The 21,100-nt window shown below is 35.1% G+C and overlaps 1 protein-coding gene across 1 annotated transcript; it reads left to right on the top strand.

Moving 5' to 3' along the window:
* The first annotated feature begins 17,089 nt into the window (after positions 1 to 17,089).
* LOC106662045 (achaete-scute homolog 1a-like) lies at positions 17,090 to 19,680 on the top strand. Its single transcript, XM_014385851.2, has 3 exons — positions 17,090 to 17,780; positions 18,492 to 18,545; positions 18,656 to 19,680. The coding sequence occupies exon 1, from the start codon at positions 17,173 to 17,175 to the stop codon at positions 17,773 to 17,775; it is 603 nt and encodes a 200-aa protein (XP_014241337.1). The 5' UTR covers positions 17,090 to 17,172; the 3' UTR covers positions 17,776 to 17,780; positions 18,492 to 18,545; positions 18,656 to 19,680.
* The last annotated feature ends 1,420 nt before the right edge of the window (positions 19,681 to 21,100 follow it).

Below are 21,100 nucleotides of genomic sequence, written 5' to 3'. Positions count from 1 at the left end.
CGAAATCCTTAATTAAATATTCCTTCAGTAAAAACATAAGAATTGCTAATAAATTTGAATGAAAGTTATAATAAAAGTAAAATACAAATGCTAGGGAAAGTAAATACAAAATTGGCAATATCCGTATTCCTTTTTGAGCAGTTTATTTGGGAGAAAATACAAGTAGATTTTTGTTTTTACAAAGAGATTTTCACAAGAATATTACAGTTAATTCAATAACGATAATTGTAATGTGATTAGTTGTGGAAGTAATACATCCCTCTCTAGTCCTAATTATTGGGTGCAAAGATGATTAGAATATTTGATAATTATATTGGTAACGATTGAAAAACGAACAACAGCAAGTTAAGTTTATCCTGCATATTCTCTTTTTCTGAACTCGTTCTCCTTCGAAGCAGACAGAGGAAAATGTTGTAATTTAATTATATCCCATGGCACACAATAGCCTTCCGTTAATAATCCTACCCCTGTAAAATACATAACTACCCCATTTCCTTGGACGCCTTTCGTTACAGGAGAGTTATTTTTCACCCGTTTAATAAGCATTAAGCCTGGGTGGCGTGGGAGAGCCGGAATCGTTCACGTATTTTTTCCATTAGGGAAAACACTTTCCATTTCCAGATACCATTAATGGATTAGAGGTTCGGTATTCTGAGACCCCCGAATCCTCTTCACTCTCACCCTTTCACCTCAACGGGCAATTACTCCTTCGTGACCCATATAATGCCCTTTTTCCCGCTTTTTAACGGCGATACATATTTTCTACTGTATTAAACAGTCTTAATTACTCTTTAAAAATAGCCCGGCCCCGAGACCTGAATTATTTAATATTTTATTACTTCTTATGCGCCCCGTTGCAAAAGTTTATTTGTTTAGAGGTTACCTTCGTTAAAAAAAAAAGCTGGCCCTTTTTTAAAGTCATTACTTCATTAATTAGTAAAGAAAATTGTTTTAAAAATAGGTCGTAATGCAATGCAGGGAATTTACATGAAAAATTTTTAAAAATGTCACCAATATCATCATATAATTAAATCAATGTACAAAAAGTTCCCCCGATTTCCTGTTCGTATCGTTTTAAAATACATTAGATTAAAACAAGACGAACAGAAAGTCATACACACTAAAAAAAAATTCCACCACTTTAATACAACTTGATTCGTATATATTTTTATGTATTAATCAAAGTTTGACGTTTTTTAAACGGTTAATAATTGGTTCAGCTAAAAAAGTTTTTAAAGAAAGTAAATTGCTAAGGAAAATATAAAAAAAGACTGAGAGATAAAATTTGTTTTAATTTTGTGTTAGATTTTTAATTAACATTTCAATATCGCGTATTTCCTCCTCTTGCCTTAATTACATCTCGAAGACGCCTCGGTATACCTTCTACCAGTCTGGAAATGTCTCTTTCCTGGAGGTTAGCCCATTCTTCACGAAGAGTCTTTTCAAGATCGTGGAGTGTATCAGGAAGTGATGGACGTGCTCTTATTCGACTTTTGAGATTATCCCATCGAACCCCTCGACGGGGTCCAATCTGGAGAACGGGCTGGCCAGGCTCAGACACTCTTGTCATGCAGTTGAAGGTACGTTTGTACTATGCTAGCGACATGTGGACGGGTGTTATTGTGCATTAGAAGGATTGCTGATTTCATAGAAGGTAGATAACGCATGATGTTCCAAAATTTCATCCACATAGCGAGTGGCCGTCAAAGAGCCTCCACGAACAACAAACAACACTGTGCCACTCTCCATTGAATTTCCCGCCCACACCATCACTGAGCTACGTTGAAAGGTTGGCTCTTGGAAAAATTACAAGCTTCGTACCTTTCATTTCGCCTTCTCTACACTACTTCACGCCCATCTGAGATCGTAGAGCAAATCTACACTCATCTGTAAAAAGTACAGCGGACCAATCGTTCAAAGATGGCTGTGTTCTCGAGCAAATGCGAGCCGACCAACTCTGTGTGTTCGGTCTTCTTACGGGACGAAAAGCCATCCGTCCATACGGATTTAATCTTCTTCGAGCAGTGTGTACAGAAATTTGGACACCTCGGACTTCCTGGAGCTGACGAATCGTTTGAACAACAGTAAGGTGCCGGTTTCGCGAAGTTCTCAAAGTCAAAAAACGGCCATCCTGTGGTTCTGTTACCCTATGGCGCCCAGGCCTTCTATGGAAGGACACAGTGTCTCGAAAACGTCTACCGGCGTCTCGCAGTGTTTCGTAGGAAACTCCGATGGCAATTGCCGCATACCTGATGGAAGTCCATAAGTGCCACACCACGCACAACATCATCAGCACTAAGTGGCATTTTTAAGTTGAAAAATTGAAATTAAGAAAACAAAGATGAAAACTAAACAGTTTTTTGATTCAAAATTGAAATGATACTATATAAAAGGTTAACGTGTGTGGTGATTAGTGACCGTTAATCGATAATTATTCAGAAATCGTGAGATGCGGTCTGTTGTGATGTCGGTTTCAGACAAACATTTTCTTTATCGTGCCAACGTTTCCATCTTTATTGAGATCATCTTCAGGGCTCAACGTGTTTGTCTTCTGTGTAATTGTGCCATTCTTGCGTGTCGTGTTGAAAGGGCTCTCAACGAAGAAGACAAACACTTTGAGCCCTGAAGATGATCTCAATAAAGATCAAAACGTTGGCACGATAAAGAAAATGTTTTTCTGATACCTACATCACACCAGACCGCATCTCACGATTTCTGAATAATTAAAAGGTAAACATTGAAAAATCCTTTATCCGTGTTTTGTATTAAGGATTAAGTGCTTCTACCTCTAATTGATATTTCCAATTTCTTTTATCGAGAAAATAAAAAAAATGGGTGGATTTTTTTTACCTGTCAGTATACACATAAATCTATGTAGGACACTGAGTTTAGACAAAATTTGAAGGTTAGATCTTCTACATAATACAGCGTATATGCTAAGTTTTTAAACTTAATATAATACATCATGGTGGGGACCAAAAACGTTTTACTTTTTATTTCATCTTCCATGAGAATTCACCGTGACTTTTTAAGTTTTAAGTACAGAACAAGCACCTTTAAATATTAGGATTTATAAAATCACCTCTTTGTGTTCGTATAAACTTGTCGAATTAAACTATTATCACGTTAATATTTAAGATCCTCAAGATCAAATGAGAGATCCTTTAAGACGGAACAGTAAAAAATACCATAAATTACAAGAGTTAAAAGGGTGCGCACTAAAAAAAGCCCGGTCCAGTGCTCCTCCACTTATCTCAACTCATTTACACATAATGTACTCCATTTGAAGTAGAATTAAACCGGCTGCTAGGTCTCTAAAGGCAGATAGAATATACTGGTCAGATGCTGGAATTGTTGAGCGAAACACCGCCCAGTCCGGTTTTGAAAGCAGTTATGCTCCCATGTACTAATTTACGGGAGTAAACCACCGAACAGTTACCTGTTTATCTGCTAAATTACACACCAATAAGCCTCAAATGGCCATCCTCACTTGAAATTCCTACGCTGAACTAATAAAAACTAGGTGTCAACTTGGACGGAACCCCGCCTCGTGGGATAATCCAAATATACGAAGAAAATACACGGAAACCAGTTCAATTGACGTACATCTCACTAAATGTAAAAAATTAAGCTTAAAAAATACCCAGGACAAGAAAATGTAAGAATTCAATGAAAGCAGTGCAATACAATATATACTGTAATTTATTTATATAAGCTCTATTTGCAAGGCTGAAAAAAGAACAGTCATAAATTTTCAAAACAGTAAAAAATATAAGCTAAAATAAAAAATATAAAAATAACAAGATATATGATAAAAAACGAAAGACTAGAACGTCAAAAGTTCATCTATAGAAACAATAAATAACGTTAAGCAGTATAAATCTTCTTTTTAAAAGTATACAAAGAGACTGAGAAAAAATCACAGTCTGCAGGAATTGAGTTTCCGAGGGAGGCGAGACGGCTAAGTGTGTAATGACTCGCGTAACCGGTGCGATGGTGCTCCACAAAAAAAGTTTGAACCCTTTTCAAAAAAAACTTCGTCGAGAAACTCGCAGCCCAAAACTTCAGTGAATCTTCAGAGAGGAGATTGAGAACTTTCCAAATGTAAAACAGGCAACACGCCGTCTGTCTGAAAGATCGAAGCCCGCTAAAAAGAAGCCTATCAACAAAGATACAGCAATTAAGTTCGCCAAATCTAAAAGACAAGTATCTATAACATTTTATTAGCAAAGGAGTTCACGAAGAATGAAGTAATGTTTGCTCCGAAATTATATAAAGTCTTTAATCTTATAAATGTGGTCACGAAAACTTTACTAGTAAAAATTATCTTTTTAAAAAAATAGTTCCTACTCACATTAAGATGTATTCACAATCCGCATTTTGAGCCTACAGCTCATCATCAGGTTGTAGAGCTCCTTCAACCTGATGGTGTGCTGTAGGCTCGAAATCCGGATCGTTGAAAACAACTTGCTGTGAGTAGGAAGTATCTTTTCAAAAATATTGAATAACACACTCACTCCACCATTTATCGTTTCTAGTAAAAATTATACCTAACTCATTTATTTCATCTATTTTCATCCACGGGAAGGCAATGTGATACCGGAAATCACAATCCTTTAGCTTGGAGGAACAATTGAATTTAATTCATTTGCATTTTGATTGATTGAAACACAAATCATTATCACAACACCAGGTAAAGAGCACTTAAATCTAATTGGAGTAATGAAAGAAATACTGAAAAATAAATTTAATACAGTTAAGAGAAAATATGAAGAAAAACGAAACAACGATCAAACGTTATTAAATAATAATTTTGAAAAAGGTAAAAATAAAAGCAACAATATAAACAAATTAATCTTTTTATGTAAGGTTTTGGTTGAAATGAAAAAGCTAGTGTCATGATCGGGATTCGAACTCACGACCTTCGGCTAAAGGTTTCTAGTAAAAATTATACCTAACTCATCAACATCCACTTTCATCCACGGGAAGACAATGTGATACCGAAAATCAGAATCCTTCAGCTTGGAGGAACAATTGAATTTAATTCATTTGCATTTTGATTGATTGAAACACAAATCATTATCACAACACCAGGTAAAAAGCATTAAATCTAATTGGAGTAATGAAAGAAATATTGAAAAATAAATTTAAGACAACAAAGAGAAAATATGAAGAAAAACGAAACATCGATCAAACGTTATTAAATAATAATTTTGAAAAAGGTAAAAATAAAAGCAACAACATAAACAAATTAATCTTTTTATGTAAGGTTTTGGTTGAAATGAAAAAGCTAGTGTCACGATGGGGATTCGAACCCACGACCTTCGGCTAAATACGCCGCCGCTTTACCACTTGAGCTATCGTGACTTCGATCCACTCGGACACCAACTCCCCATCTCAACCTACTACCTTGCGAATTTTCCTTCCTTTTTGTCATTTTTCACGATAGCTCCAGTGGTATCTTAAAAAGATTAATTAGTTGAAAGAAGTAATTTGGTCAATAGACCACTAAACGTAATGGATTTAATATAAATAAAATAAAATAAATAATATAAATACTAGTAGTTCAACCGGGCTAGGATGTTTTGGTAACAAATATGTGGAAAATTATCGATGTTTAACGGTATATAGATGATGATTGATTGTACCATTATCATCATGATTCCGATTCTCATGTAAAATCTGATTTACTAGAAAACTGAGAAAATAAAAATAATAGCTCGAAATGTATAAAACAGCAAAGCGATATTTTTTCATTCCTGAACCATTTTTCCCAATAGAAAGATTACTCCCATTACTCGGGTCATCTATCTTACAAAACTAGTACTAGAGTGATATCACAAAATGAAATTTTTATTTCTTGAGTACTGCAGTGAAAGCGCATCATGATCTATAGAGTTATGGTAACAAAAGAACAATTTCGTTATTATATATTTATGCTTAATTAATAAAGAAATTTTAAATATTTTAAATTAAATGGAGTAGTAAAGTAGGTGTTAAGGCAAACTTTATATGAGAATTTGTATTTCTAGTATTTTTCAACTTTTATTTCTCCTAGATCATTACTACAATAGTAGGTTTCGATAATTTTAAAGTATGACACAAATATACAATCTATTGATGATTAAAGTGTAAAGGATCGATACATTTATTTCGATACTTAATCTCATAGTCAAAGTCGTAGCGCACGGTTTATACCAATCCACTGCTAATTTCGCAAAAGTCTTGTACAACTCATTCACAAAACCCGATAAAGGGAACGAATAATGATTATAAATTAATATATTTGCGTGGTGTTCAGTGACGGTTAGTTAATTTGGAGATGGTGAGATGCAGGCGGTGTGACGTATATTTTTGAAAAACATTTTCTTTATGGTGCCAATGATTCGATCTTTATTGAGATCATCATCAGGGCATCAAAGTGTTTGTTTTGATTGTGTGATCCTGATACATATACACAGAAAACAAACACTTTGAGCCCTGAAGATGATCTCAATAAAGATCGAAACGTTGGCACCATAAAGAAAATGTTTTTCAAAAATATACGTCATACCGACCGCATCTCATGGTCTCAAAATGATCATTAATAAATTTATTGATACCGAGTATGCAGTAATAATATAAATATGTTACGTCTAAAATAAGATATGTAGCACTAGGGTTAATTTTGCGCAAACAAAGGAAGCAGTTGATTCACCTAGATTTTATCTGGATATAAAGTGTAAACGTAATTGACACACAGTACTGAATTAAAATGTTTTTTATGGTAAGCGAATGGCAACAAAAAGATTTGAGTCTGAAGAAAATTTGCTTTCAGCTGGGCTCTTTCCAAAAAATTTACTATTAAAACGATTGAACGGTCATCTTCAAAACTACGAACAGTGTGCATATTGATTAGGTCAATTTAACGTACTTTTAAACTAGAATCATGGCTGTATGATTGAAATACTGAGCAACCTCACTCTTATTTTCTTAAATTTATGTAAATTTATTTATTTAAAAGCGTATTTATACAATAATTTTTTATATAGCAAACGCTAATAAATATTTTCATAAAGTTATGTGCGTGCAAATCGTGAACAAACTAATAGGTAAATACAGCTGTGCTCGGTCCCCGGTCCCGTGTACGTCGTAAATCACCACCCTTGCCAGACACGTCTCTGCGTTTTTATTTCCATTGCCCACAATAGGATTAGGATTAGGATTTGATATTTGACGCGAGGCACACTCCCGTTCCGAGGTGGCCGGAAGAGGGCAAGCCTTCGGAAATATTAAGTAAATAAGCCGTGGAGAGTAAACTTTTCGTCCGTTATCTCGTTCCTCGTTCGTCGTCGAGTGCGAGTAGAAGCCGGTAGCTTTAATAAGAAGGCAGGCGCCTCCCCCAAGGTATTAAGATAAAAAAAACTTCACACCCGCGCTCGCTTCCATTATACCTCAGAAATTGGAGAATACCCTTCGGCCCTTAAGCGATTGTGAGTAAGAGCGTTTCGTCGCCTTTAATCTCGGAAAAGAACAAAAATTACGGAGTTGGGAGAAGCGAGCTTTTATTTTTTTGTTCGTCTTTAGGAAAAAGTATCTTTGTATTGTGGTTTTACCCTCAGCCGTTATATCAAGGCATGGGTCAACGCATACATTTCCTCGATTTTATCAATTTCCCCGAGAAAAACGGTACACGATTGATCTCTTCCGTGAATACAAATTTATATCATCAAATTTGCGAAACAGAATTCCATCCTACAAGATGCCAGTCAATGGGGACATAAAATTGAAGAAAAATTCAATCGTTTTTTTATTTTGAGCCCGCTATTTTAAATAATTCGGGTAAATATAAAAAATTACAATAAAAAAAAACATTAGACCGTAACGGCAGACAAAAGTTACTTAAGAATAGGAAACATGAAGATTACTCATTTTGTAAACAAACTCCTTTTCATCCAGTTGTATTCTCTTTAACCATGGAAAGATATCAGGGGTATTCACGATCTTTGTGTTAACCCTGTTAACTCTGTTAGATCCTGTTAGATTGAGAAAAATGATGACGTAGATGTAAGAATCGGCTAGTTAACATTGTTCTAACAGGCCAGAGTAATGTTAGGCGTTAGGTCGAAAATGTAGTCACATTGCTATCCGTTAGGGCGTAGGTAACCAACATGGCAGCCATGAATTTAACAGCTGTTTTTTGTTTACACATATTTTTATTCTTAAATTCTCATTAATAAAATCACACCAATACATTTCTTTTGTTAATTTCTGACCTATCATTACATTCTCATTCATAATAGATACATCCCCTATCCTATTAAGTGGTACGCCGTTAGACGTTAGGATACAGGTTAGGTATGTCAGCACGAATTGAAGCGTGTCATTTTTTAGTACTTTTCGAGTGCATAGATAGCATTTTGAATAAAAGCAGTTGATTAATTTTCCTTTTTTATTAACTTCTGGCATCGTACAGTTTAACACAAAAGAAAACCAAAACAAAGCCAACAAGCCTTCAAGGACTGTTATAGCTTTATTTTTGGTTCTACCAATCGCCACGCGCAGCATTGCCGAAAAATTAACGTGCTAAGAAAAGAAGGGACGTTTACGATCTTACTGGATCTATTCGCATTAACACGAGTTAACATCTTACAAACATCGTGAATACCCCTAATAACAAATCTTCAAGAACTGTTATACCTTTGACAAAAATTTTTGGTTCTACCAGTGGCCACATGTGGCACTATTGTGAAGAGTTAACATGTTAACTTCGAATCACAAAATTCACAATATTTCCGATCGACACGACTTAGCAAGCGTTAACTTCTAACAGAATTCGTGAACACTTTTGCTATGTATTATAACAAAATTTATAATATAATACAGTTAGGGCGTAGGTAAACACGCCATTTGATTGATGGATTGATAGGGTAAAATTTTATCGTTGATCTTAGCAAAAATATTATGGTTTTTATCAACAGAAACAAAATCAGAATAGCTGTTATAGTATACATGCGTACCTAGAGATAACTAAAAACGTTCCTTTTTTTCTTGGGCTTTTTGTATGGGCAATTTGTGATTTGTTCACACTTATGACTGTAAGAAACATTAAGGAAGCGGAAATAGTTTTTCCTTCGATTTTGTCCTTCCGTGATCCTCGCGTGCGTGTAGCCAGTACCGATTAAAAATACGACAGGGAGAAAATGAAAGGAATGGGATTTCCTGAGGTCTTCCTGTTGTTAAGGAAGAGGGGCAGAGCTTGCGATTTCCCTCGGCCGTCAGGTTACAGGATGCACGATTTTAACACAGTTTGACAATGGGACGCTACACACCTTTAGATTTGTGAAGAAATACATTTACGAAAATATGGATGTGTCGGGTTACTGCGGTCAAATTGAATCTGAACATCGGTAAATATCGTTTTACACCTACATTTATGGAGTACTACAAACCGTCGAAATCGTTACAACTCAAGGTCCACAATGAAAACTGTCTGAGAAAATTGTACAAACCGTCACAAGGAACCTTTTGAAATTTGTGCAATCCTTCCATAGATCATTATGATGGATGGTGACGGGACGTCGCAACAAACTTCTAACACATTTACAAATGAGGAGGCATGAGATCCGCAAACGACATAAGAGCCTTTAGATTAAATCTGTTCAAAAATGTTTCAATAAGTCAATATTAGATATGCATAACGGGTGATAGCCATTTTTATAACTTTTTTTTTTTTTAAGATTTTGACTGTCTGGTCAACAGTGCGACGGCACCTGCTCTTGAAGCGGTCATGAATGGACTCGTTGGACGAGTTGGGCATCTGCTTCGCTCGGGTTAGTATTACTAATTTAACTACCACTTTTTTAAACGAAACGCTTACCAAAAATAACTTTTTTTTTACTTTTAAAAAAATTAACTTTATTACTACAGCGTATTTAAGGAAATTTTGATAACGCTATTAAACAGTAATAATTGATTTAGGGCTTTTAATTTTCTATAGGCAAGTGAGAAATATCAATATGTTCACTTGATATATAACTGCGCGTTGGTTATTTACAATATAATAATAATATAATATCTTATTTACAAGTTATTTTTCACTATAACTTATACAAAAATGTCTGGTGAGTAGTGATCTTCTCTCAACACGACACGCAAGAATGGCACAATTACACAGAAGATGACACTTTGATCCCTGAAGATGATCTCAATAAGGATCGAAACGTTGGCACGATAAAGAAAATGTTTTTCTGAAACCTACATCACACCAAACCGCATCTCACGATTTCTGAATACTTATACAAAAACTTATGCAATGTTCACTTATCATTAAAAGTTTTTATCGGTATATCTTATTTAAAAAAATAGCCAAAATTGCTCAAAAATCTTCACGAAAGCTTGCCACGAATTACGAATAATGTAATATAATAAAAATAATAATACGTAGCTTGTTCGCCTCCTATCAGCCCGTTCATGCAGATTTTACCCTTTGAGCGACAGAGACTGATATGACGATCCGGTTAGAAATATTTAATATAAAATAATAAAATCATGGCACCGTGGTCAAAATGATTACTTTGTCACGCTAGCGGATTTGGATCGAATCCCGGCAAAGCCCATAACTTTTTAGTTGATTATAGTATGCAAAATGTATTGTAAATTATAATAACTATCCATTTATGATTTAGTGGTCAATTGACCAAGTTACTTCTTTCAATTATTTTTTTTTTAGGTCTCGGTTGAAATCAAAAAGTCAATTTGAAAATGGCAAAAAGAGGGGAAATTCGAACGGTTGTTGGTTGAGATGGAGAGTTGGTGTCTGAGAGGATCGAAGTCGCGATAGCTCAAGTGGTTAGAACAGCGGCGTATTTAGCCGAAGGTCGTGGGTTCGAATCCCGCTCGTGACACTGACTTTTTATCTCAACCAAGACAAAAAGAATAATTAATTGAAAGATATAATAACCATATTATCTAATCGTGATAATAATGCACTTGTTATTCTATTCTACATGTTATTAAAATTATTTATTTTTAATTATTTTTATTTTGTTATTAAAATATTTTGGTTCTCTCCGTCTGTGTAATAGAGGGGGTCAAGATAAAAAATATATTGTAAAGTAGTTTGACCCCTCGGCCGCGACACCCAATGGGTGTTTTTACTATAAAAGAATAAAATTAAGTAATAAAAAGATTTAACGGTATAATTATGTCTGCTAATTCGTAAATGAAATAGAGGTCACGATTGACTAAATAACACAGACCGAGTCTGAAGATGTTCAAACGATAAATGATGAACCAGGATGCTCGTAGACAACCGAGCACCACCCTGAAGACGTGATCAAAAATCTTATAACCGAATAATAACCCATTTTCATAATAATTGGTAAAACTTTGTAGGCGTGGGGTATATACACTGTGGCCAACTTAATGTTACTCTAGACCCATTTCTGTATTACAGAAGATACCACTCTATTAATTTATTTGTTATTAACCTATTCTTGCCCAATGTTGCCCCCAATTTTGCAAATTTGTTTAACCTAAGCAATTCCCATAACTTAAGTGAGGATGCATTGTTTTTTCTTTATTTCATGTCGTGTATTGGCAACACTGATTTTTTGGGATCTCCAATTACTGTATTTATTACCGATTGTTTTATTTCGTAAACATAAATTTTTCATACCCAGTTTACAATTTAACCGTTCCTTGGCCAAGGTTGAGAGCCACGCCAACATTGGCAAATTAGATTTAGGTTAGCATAAAATCCCTCCTGTTTAGGGCTGGCGCAGTGTTGTCCCTACTCTGTTTTTCCCATGTATTGGCAAAACTGATTTATTTGGCGCCAATCTAAACTCACGTGATTTCCCGCTAACCTTTTAACAAAATTCGTTGAACAAAGTTTGTTTCTAATAAAACATTAGGCAATAAAGTGTTTAATTAAATAGAAACGTCATATAATCACTACAAATTTGGATCTGTCAGGTCATCTTATCATTTTCTCTATTAGGAAATACATAAAAGTGTAGCGTTATTTTATATTAATATACATTTTTGGCTTAAATTTATAAACCCCTCGATGCAATAAAATCAATTAAGTTTTAATTAATAATGTGATAATAAATCTTATAAAACTAGTTACCCGCTTTGTAACTCAGGAAGAGTGTAAACCTTTAAGTAGATCTTTATTGACTTAATTTTTATAAAGACTGCCACAAGCTTGATCCTCCAACCCTTTTCGGGGTCACACACTACAAAATCCTCCATTCATATTTTAAGCCGTTTTTCACACACAAGTCTATAAATTTTCTCTCAGAATGAAATCGTCCTGCAAACAGTTTATAAATTGTTTCCGGCATCTATCGGAAGGATCGTTCTTTGTCGACGATACAAAATATCCGTACCTGTAGGATTTCAACAAACCACAATGGGACAGATGCTATTCACGTTGTGAACCGTGTTTGTGGTTAAAGATTAACAAACAAACGAAAAATTTATATATATTATTTTCTTTAAACTTAAACCCGGTTCCGTCTTTTTCCGACAGGCCTACTTACCGCCGAATATCCTGCTAATTCCACCGGCTCTTGGGTTTAATGAAAGGTCTTTAAGATCCGTAACTCACGTACCAATCGCGATTCGGGCCGGTTGATGCAGAATTGGATAAATAACGAGGCCATCGGAGCACATTTATCTTTTACAACGGATAATACGCTTTCCATCGATGCTAAACCATTTTCTGATGAGTTATACCCTTCAACCAGTCTTCGGATTGTATTTATGGACCGGCTACCGAGCATGCGACGAAAAATAACGCCGTGTTAGCAACCTCGACATCATTGCAAAACAGGGACGATTTTTTTTCTTTAAAAGACAGTAAATTTTACGGGCCTTTTGAAGGAGTTTTTAACCGAACGTCATCCATTTTCACTGTCTTTTCTACCATTTCTACCAAACACTTCTCAAAATTTTCTAGCCCTTTTTTATTCGTTATTTTTATAATTAAAATTATTTCAACCTACATTGTAGGTAGGCTGGATTTATGAGCTTTATTAGACATATTACTGGCTTGATAAAAGCATGTGAGATAATTTTGCCGGAAGCAAAAGATAAAGTCACTTACTCTACAAGTATGTATCTATGTATCTTCTTTAAAAAAAAGATTAATTCTCAATATTAAATTTGCAGGCTCAATCTACTCGCTCGTTATCGGTTTAGACAGCGAATTTAAAAATAACAATATTTTAAGAAGAAAACAAGAAGAAAAACTAATTTATTCTGGTACAGGAATATCCTCTTAGAATAATTAATTAAAGTAAGAATTGTTAACATTTTGACACAAAAATTAACCTTGTCATAGAGAACAAAGTAAAACAGTACACTTGTAAAAACAAAACTGAAAGGGTATATGGAAAATTTTACGAAATTATTCCAATGTACAAATATGTTTGATCTTACAAGCGTTATTTAAAGACTGATCAAGGCATTTGGGTTGAGATCAGAACAGTAACAGGATAAGAAACCCAGCGTTTTTAAGCTAGAGGATTTAATATGATCAATGTGGGCAATAAAATTAAATGTGTGGTGCTTAGCGTTAGTCAATGATTATTCGGAGATCGTGAGATGCGATCTGGGGTGGCGTAGGTTTTAGAAAAACATTTTCTTTATCGTGCCAACGTTTCGATCTTTATTAAGATCATCTTCAGGGCCTGGGATTTATAAACATTGTTTAAAATATGCAAATACATGTAGGATGTGAAAAAAGGAATTTATACAATGCTAGAAAATCTTAGATTGAAAAAATGAATTTATACAATGCTAGAAAATTTCTAGATTAAAAAAATGTATTTATACAATGCTAGAAAATTTTTAGATTAAAAAAATGTATTTATACAACGCTAGAAAATTTTTAGATTAAAAAAATGTATTTATGCAATGCTAGAAAATGTTAGATTAAAAAATTAAATTTATACAATGCTAGAAAATGTTTAGATTAAAATAATAAATTTATACAATGCTAGAAAATCTTTAGATTAAAAAAATGAATTTATACAATGCTAGAAAATTTTTAGATTAAAAAAATGTATTTATACAACGCTAGAAAATTTTTAGATTAAAAAAATGTATTTATGCAATGCTAGAAAATGTTAGATTAAAAAATTAAATTTATACAATGCTAGAAAATGTTTAGATTAAAATAATAAATTTATACAATGCTAGAAAATCTTTAGATTAAAAAAATGAATTTATACAATGCTAGAAAATTTTAGATTAAAAAAAATGAATTTATACAATGCTAAAAAATTTTAGATTAAAAAAATGTATTTATGCAATGCTAGAAAATGTTTGATTAAAAACATGTATTTATACAATGCTAGAAAATGTTAGATTAAAAAACTATATTTATGCAATGCTAAAAAATGTTAGATTAAAAAATGAATTTATACAATGCTAGAAATTTTTTAGATTAAAAAAATGAATTTATACATTGCTTGAAAATGTTAGATTAAAAAAATGAATTCATACAATGCTGGAAAATTTTAGATTCAATCAAACTATTTATATCACGGAAAACAAACACTTTGAGTGCGTACAGATACTTTGATTAAATCTAAAATTTTCTAGCATTGTATACTCATTTTTTTTATTCTAAAATTTTCTAGCATTGTATAAATTCAATTTTTTTTATCTAAAGGTTTTAGCATTGTATAAATTCATTTTTCACATTCTACATGTAACTGTATAATTTAAACAATGTTTTTAAATCCCAGGCCCTGAAGATGATTTCAATAAAGATCGAAACGTTGGCAAGATAAAGAAAATGTTCTTCTAAAACCTACGTCACATCAGACCGCATCTCTCGATCTCCGAATAATAATATTAAATTTGGGGTCAAAAATAACACCGAGGTCTTGAGAAGTTGTTTTAAAAGGAAGAGCAGTATTCTGAATAAAGTAAGTGAAGATATAGCTTTTTAGTTATTAGTCCGGTAAAAGCTCATAGAATAGCATTTATCCACATTAAGAAACAAGTGATCCTCTAAAGGCCCCTCGTAAAGAGCATTCAAGTCAGCTTGAAAGTAGTAAGTGGTCATCTTTAGAGATAATAGGCATGAAAAATGTCATCAGTAAAGAGAAGAAGAGTTGAGTATTTTAGAATAGGCGTAAGGTCATTGATCAAAATATTAAATAAGAGTGGAGAAAGATAAGCTCCTTGTGAACACCAGAAGAAAACTTTATTATGTGAGATTGGTAGCTATCTAGTGTAACAATTTGTTCGTGGCTAGTTAAATAACTGGAAATCCAAGATAAAAATCGTCCTGAAATCCCAACAGATTCAAGTTTTAGCAATAACAGGTTATGGTCGACTCTGACAAATACTTTAGAAAAATCAGTTTTAGAACAAAATGTACAAAATACAGATAACTCAATCTGTGTAAAACTTATATTGATAACTTATTGTGTTAAATAAAATGTTTCTTTTATCCTGGGAATATCGACAAGCGAACATTAACAAAGCGCGTCGATTTTATACATGATATATTAACGGTCGTAAAAATTTTTTGGAAATTAAATTAAGATAATTATAATATAATTACTTGATAAAATAATATCATCCAGATTCGTCAGGTGCTTTCCCCTGTGTTGTGAAACCGGAATTCCAAACATTTCGGACGCATTCTGACGTCCTCTCCGGCAGACTGGCTTCTTCAATTCAAACGTTTACGACCCTAATAAAAATATTTCCGTCTCGATTTAGACAAAAAGCATAGTTCACATCGAGGGCCACCGGAGTCGACAGATTCGGGATAGGACATAGCGCATACCGCAGACGGTTAAAATTAGGCTGATTCGGAACAGAAACTCTCGTTCTACTCTTAAGATCGAATATAAACGATTCAAAGAAATCGTGATTAGGTAATCTCCACTTGAATCCGTTCCTGGACACGTGTGACACCTTAAGAAGCGAGAACGTAAGTAAATCTTTGCTATTTGATAACGCCTCTCTAGGCCACTTTTATTCTCCTCGTGGGCAAAAAATATACTGCCGTTTAATCCTGGACGTTAACACATTCAATTCAATCAATTCTGCGTTTTCTATGGGATATAATTGTTTGCAGCATATGCAGCTGCGTTTTTTTTAAATCTTTTTTTATTATCCTCGGACATTTTTTTCTTCTAAGTCCAGTACGTTCCCATCTCCGCAGGATTTTCTTTTGTCAGTGGACAATAGTTGGAGGAAAAAATGCAAGTGTGAACACCCCTCGTCCTAAACCTGGGGTTGGAGGGATTCCCGACATCCAGTATATTGAAATCTTCAGTGACCATTTACACAAGGGAAGAAATGTCCAGTTTCTTTTTACCTGCTTGATTTTTTTCTACATTCATCAACCTCCCTCGATATTGGATTGAAGCATTTTTTTTTTTAAATTTATTTATTTATATATATATTTTTTTTTGATAATTACTTATACTATCATTCAAACGATAATGTTATTGATTCTAATGAAGTTTTGATATAAAAATATCTATTAGTTCGAATTGAAGTTTTTGTTAATAGAAGACAAAATTAGACAAGGACTAAAAATGGAATTAATCTATTAGAAACCTTCACCACATTCCAAAGACAAACGAACATTTAATGAAAAAAAGTGTTATTTACGTAGGTGGTAAAGCGACGGGGTATCAGTATGATTTACACGAGTTTTAAGTATATAACGTGTTTTGACTTAATTTGCTTAATAATGTAAAATATGAAACTGGGACAAGGTGAGATGTAGAAAAATCTTTCGTGGAGAGACGAGCGACGCAAGGCCGTAAGAGACTGACTCTGACTGGCCGGAGCCCGGAACGAGAAGTACGAAAGCGAAGAGGGCTCGCTGACTCTGCGGCCAGAGAACTGGGAAGAGGGTCGAGAGCTGGTAGGGATGGTAAACAAGAGAGGGCCGTCGAAGGGGGCGGGGGTCTGTCCTCAATGCCGCACACTTTCCATAGAGCGAAAACCAAAAAAGAACGGAGGCAACCGGTCGGGAGTTTGGTGGGGATAGGGAGCACGACTCCGGCACGCGTCTCCCCGAATGGTAGGGGTGGAAGTATAAATAGGGGCGGCAGGCGGCGTGCGCCTCATTCCGAGGTGTTCCAGTAGTGTGAGTGCACGGCTCCGGGAGCTACATTTCCTCATAGTGTCCGTTGACGTGATATGGCTTCGTTGGTCGGCAAACCATTGGCTATCGACTTGGGGGTCAAAAGAGAAGCGGTCATCGTAGAGAACGTCAAGTCCGAATCAGTCGACAGGAGTACGGTGCTGGTAGACAACACGTCCGACGTTAGGTGCAAAAGGAGGATCAACTTCGCTTATTCCGGGATGCAACCGGCTTCCGTGGCTAGGAGGAACGCGAGGGAGAGGAACCGCGTCCGACAGGTCAACAACGGGTTCGCCACCTTGAGAAACCACATCCCCTTGTCTGTCGCGGCGGCTTTGGGAGCGTCCAACGCCGGACGCGGTGCCTCGAAGAAGCTCAGCAAGGTCGAAACGCTACGCCTGGCAGTCGAGTACATCAGGTCTCTTCAGGATCTGCTCGACGAGTCCGGCAACGGCTCGGAAAACTACTATAAAGAATGCAAGATGGAACTGTCGCCCGTATGTTCCGACGCCTCCGACTCGCCGCCTCCTTCCACCTCCTCTTATCAATCCGAACCGTCCTACAACGGCAACACCTACCACCACGACAACTACAGCCCGATGAGCCCCGAGGACGAGGAGCTCCTCGATGTCATCTCGTGGTGGCAGCAATCGCAATAGCTAAGGTAAACGGAACTTTTTATTTTCTTTTTTTTTTAACTTTCGGTACGATAACGTTGCATAATGAGGGCCCCACATGTCGTTTCCGCTTCGATCCCCCGACCCTCAATTACACCGTTCGACTAGCAAAAGAAAACTCAAAACGGGCCTATTTTACTAGCTATACGAAAATCTTTCGGCTTTTTTCCTTCTTTATCTCTTGTAAACATCTTACCTGAGCCCGTATATTTACATCCGCCGATATTGCGTTTCCTGTTTCTCGCACCTAATCTGGCTTATCCGAGATCGAGAATTTAAAATGTAAATAATCCGTTAAAAGGCGATCGCCGAAATTTGACTCTCGCCGTTCGGCATCGTCGCTGTATAACGCGTTGAAAAAAGGTTTCATAAATCGGCGTATACCTGGGGACGACGTTCTAGCCGGGGGGAAGAGATTTCTAAAGGAATCCCTCGAAGAAAGGGAAAGGGCACAATGAAACCCCCCCGTGATTCCCAACCGTCTACCTAGTTTGGCGGGGTTGTTTTTTTCCGTCCGGGGGTTGCGGTCAAGGAGCGGAACGACGGTTTGGAAATCGATAGAGCTTCCGGTCGAGATCGTGGGAGACAATGTAGACGCTCTACAATCTAATTGCGGTTCATAACGAAGGTCAATAGAACAATAACCCACTGCGTACAGTCCCGAACAAATACTCATAAACGCTTTGTTTTTGTTTCAGAATCTTCTTTTGACAACGGAAGAAGAAATCAGCTTGTCCCAAGATCTCCCCAAGGTACATTTTCATCCATTTTCTATAAATAGATTAGTTTTTGTAAGAGAGTGTACCACATGCTCTCCATCCTTACGTTTCCTGTCTTAACGTTTCCTTCCTCTTTTCCACAGGTGGTCAGACCCTCTCAACTGTACATATCAAGACAAAGACAAAAAAGAACAGTCTAGTTATTTATTTAAAGGTTCCCTTTTACTAATTTTAACTTTTACTTGTACATAACGGAAATAATGGAGGCAGGGAGTGCAAATTTAATTTGCTTAATTTATGGAGACTCTGTTACCAAATAGTCTGCGGTTCTGCGTACAGAAGCTGAAACGGCTGCCGCGGAACCGCCTTTCGAACATGTAGTTTTCGTTTTCCAACTTAACTTTCGCAAAGTCGGAAATCGACTGTCTACATGTAACCGGTCTAATTTGTACCAGTTACAAGGGTCAAATAATGAAAAAGACTTTTTTTATTTTCTAGTCAAAAGTGGAAATTTGCTATATATTTTTTTTTAAATTGTAATGTAAATAATTATTAGGTTAAAATTTTAGTTCAAGTGATAGAAATTTGCTCTAATTCTCAAAGTGATCGTGTTTAGGCAAAAAGGGGTCTTGAGGCTTCGTTCACGTTCAGATATCCCGGTGGCCGGTCTAAAGCGAAATCTGTTAAAAATTAATTGTTATCGTTTCTGTGATACGACTAAATTAATCCCGTTTGAAAAAATAATCAAAATCTCCTCCTCGACGTCGATGGATGCTGACATTTCCAGAGATGCCTGAACGTTTACGACGACCTCGCAACCTCTTATAGTTTAAAATGGTGCATCCGTGCCTTCATTCAATTTGTGATCAATAACGTTTACTATGTGGCCTTAGAAAAATACTTAATACTCTAAAAAGACGCCGTGACAATAATAAATCGCAGGTGATGCTATTTTTTATTATTAAGGTATTTTTGTACAAATCGACCAAGTTATGAATATTGTAGTTGCTATCTAGTTGATAATTTTAATGATTTTTTTCGTAATGTTATCAGTCAATTGATGCTATGTCTTTAAAGTTTAAGGGCCATATTTATGGTTAAGCCAATGGTAATATTGTTCCGACCTTGTTATATTTTGTATATAAATATTTTATATGGATATTATATTTGGCCAATTAAAAATATTTATAAAAAATACCTGTTTTTTTTTTTTTTAATTTTATAACCCTATCCTTTTTTTCAACAACAGTACGCCCCGATGTTGGAAAGTTTATTTCTGCACGCTCCTATAATAAATGTATGCAATTTTACTTATTTTCTGTACATTATTTTAATTTTCTGGATTTGTGGCAAAATGAAGGAAGAATCTGAAATATAAACGAAAAAATAAGAAAGAAAGAAATATATACATATCTTTTTTGCAATAAATTATTACATATNTATATATATATATATATATATATATATATATATATATATATCTACCTTAAAGAATGAACCAACTCCAAGAGTGTAGTATTTTAAACAAATTATTCTTTTTATGTAAGGTCTTGGTTGAGATGTAAAAGTTAGTGTCACGAGCAGGATTCGAACTCACGACCTTCGGCTTAGCCTTCGCTCTTACACCCTAACAAAGAAAGAAAAAGAATAATTAATTGAAATAATTAATATGATCAATTAGACCACTAAACACAAATGGATTAATTTTAAACAAAGTTGAATCTTCTCTTAAAATTGTAAGTAAAAACCGTAAAAATGTATGAAAAAAAAATATATGTATTCCTGGCGATTGCAATCGCTAGTTCATCGTCTTTTCAGGACAATGTTCCAACATTATGAGCCTCAAATGGAAGGCACTACAATTAACAAAGAATTTGCACGTATGTGCAGAAATCAATTTAAATAAATAATATACATATGAAATCATTTTTTTAAAAACTGAAAATTTTTCGATTTTGTTAATCTTACTTGTAAAAAAAGCGTTAGAATAAAGACAGTGATGAATGGATATTTGTATCACATCAATGCTTGCATAATTGATTAAAAATAATCGACCCCCACGATTATTTTAGTATAAGTGGATTTTCGAAAAGTTTGTAAAAAAAAGTTAACATATAAAGTAAAGCTAAAAAAAGTATAATTTGTATGAGAGGAAGAGTCAGAGTGGTGAGGCCTGGGTTCCATGCTCGGCACGCGAGGGCAGCACGATGCAGGGTGGAGCAAATAATCCGTCCCGAATATTCTAGATCCGGGGATCGACTTGGATTTACTTTCCCTTTCCACCGGACAGGCCGGCATCTTAAGGAAAAAGCTAGAACATTTCCTTTTGCCGCTCAACTGTCACACAAAGAACCTTTCGATCCGCAATTTTGCAATTAAAGTAATTTTGTACGGCACAGTTTTATTAGCACGCAAAGCTCTTGGCTTTGTGGGAAAAAAGGATATGTTGTCCTTTTTTTACAACAACCGAACGATAAGGCGATGCCTATAAATTGAAAAAGTGCTACTGTAAATGGCATAAACCACAGTTTTAAATTGCCTTTGTACGATGCCATGTTCACAATTACAATGCTCACGCCGAAATGATA

This window comes from Cimex lectularius, unplaced genomic scaffold, assembly GCF_000648675.2.
Source record: "Cimex lectularius strain Harlan isolate CLEC.00 unplaced genomic scaffold, Clec_2.1 scaffold57, whole genome shotgun sequence".
Lineage (NCBI taxonomy): Eukaryota > Metazoa > Arthropoda > Insecta > Hemiptera > Cimicidae > Cimex > Cimex lectularius.
This window is presented reverse-complemented; position numbering and strand designations above follow the sequence as displayed.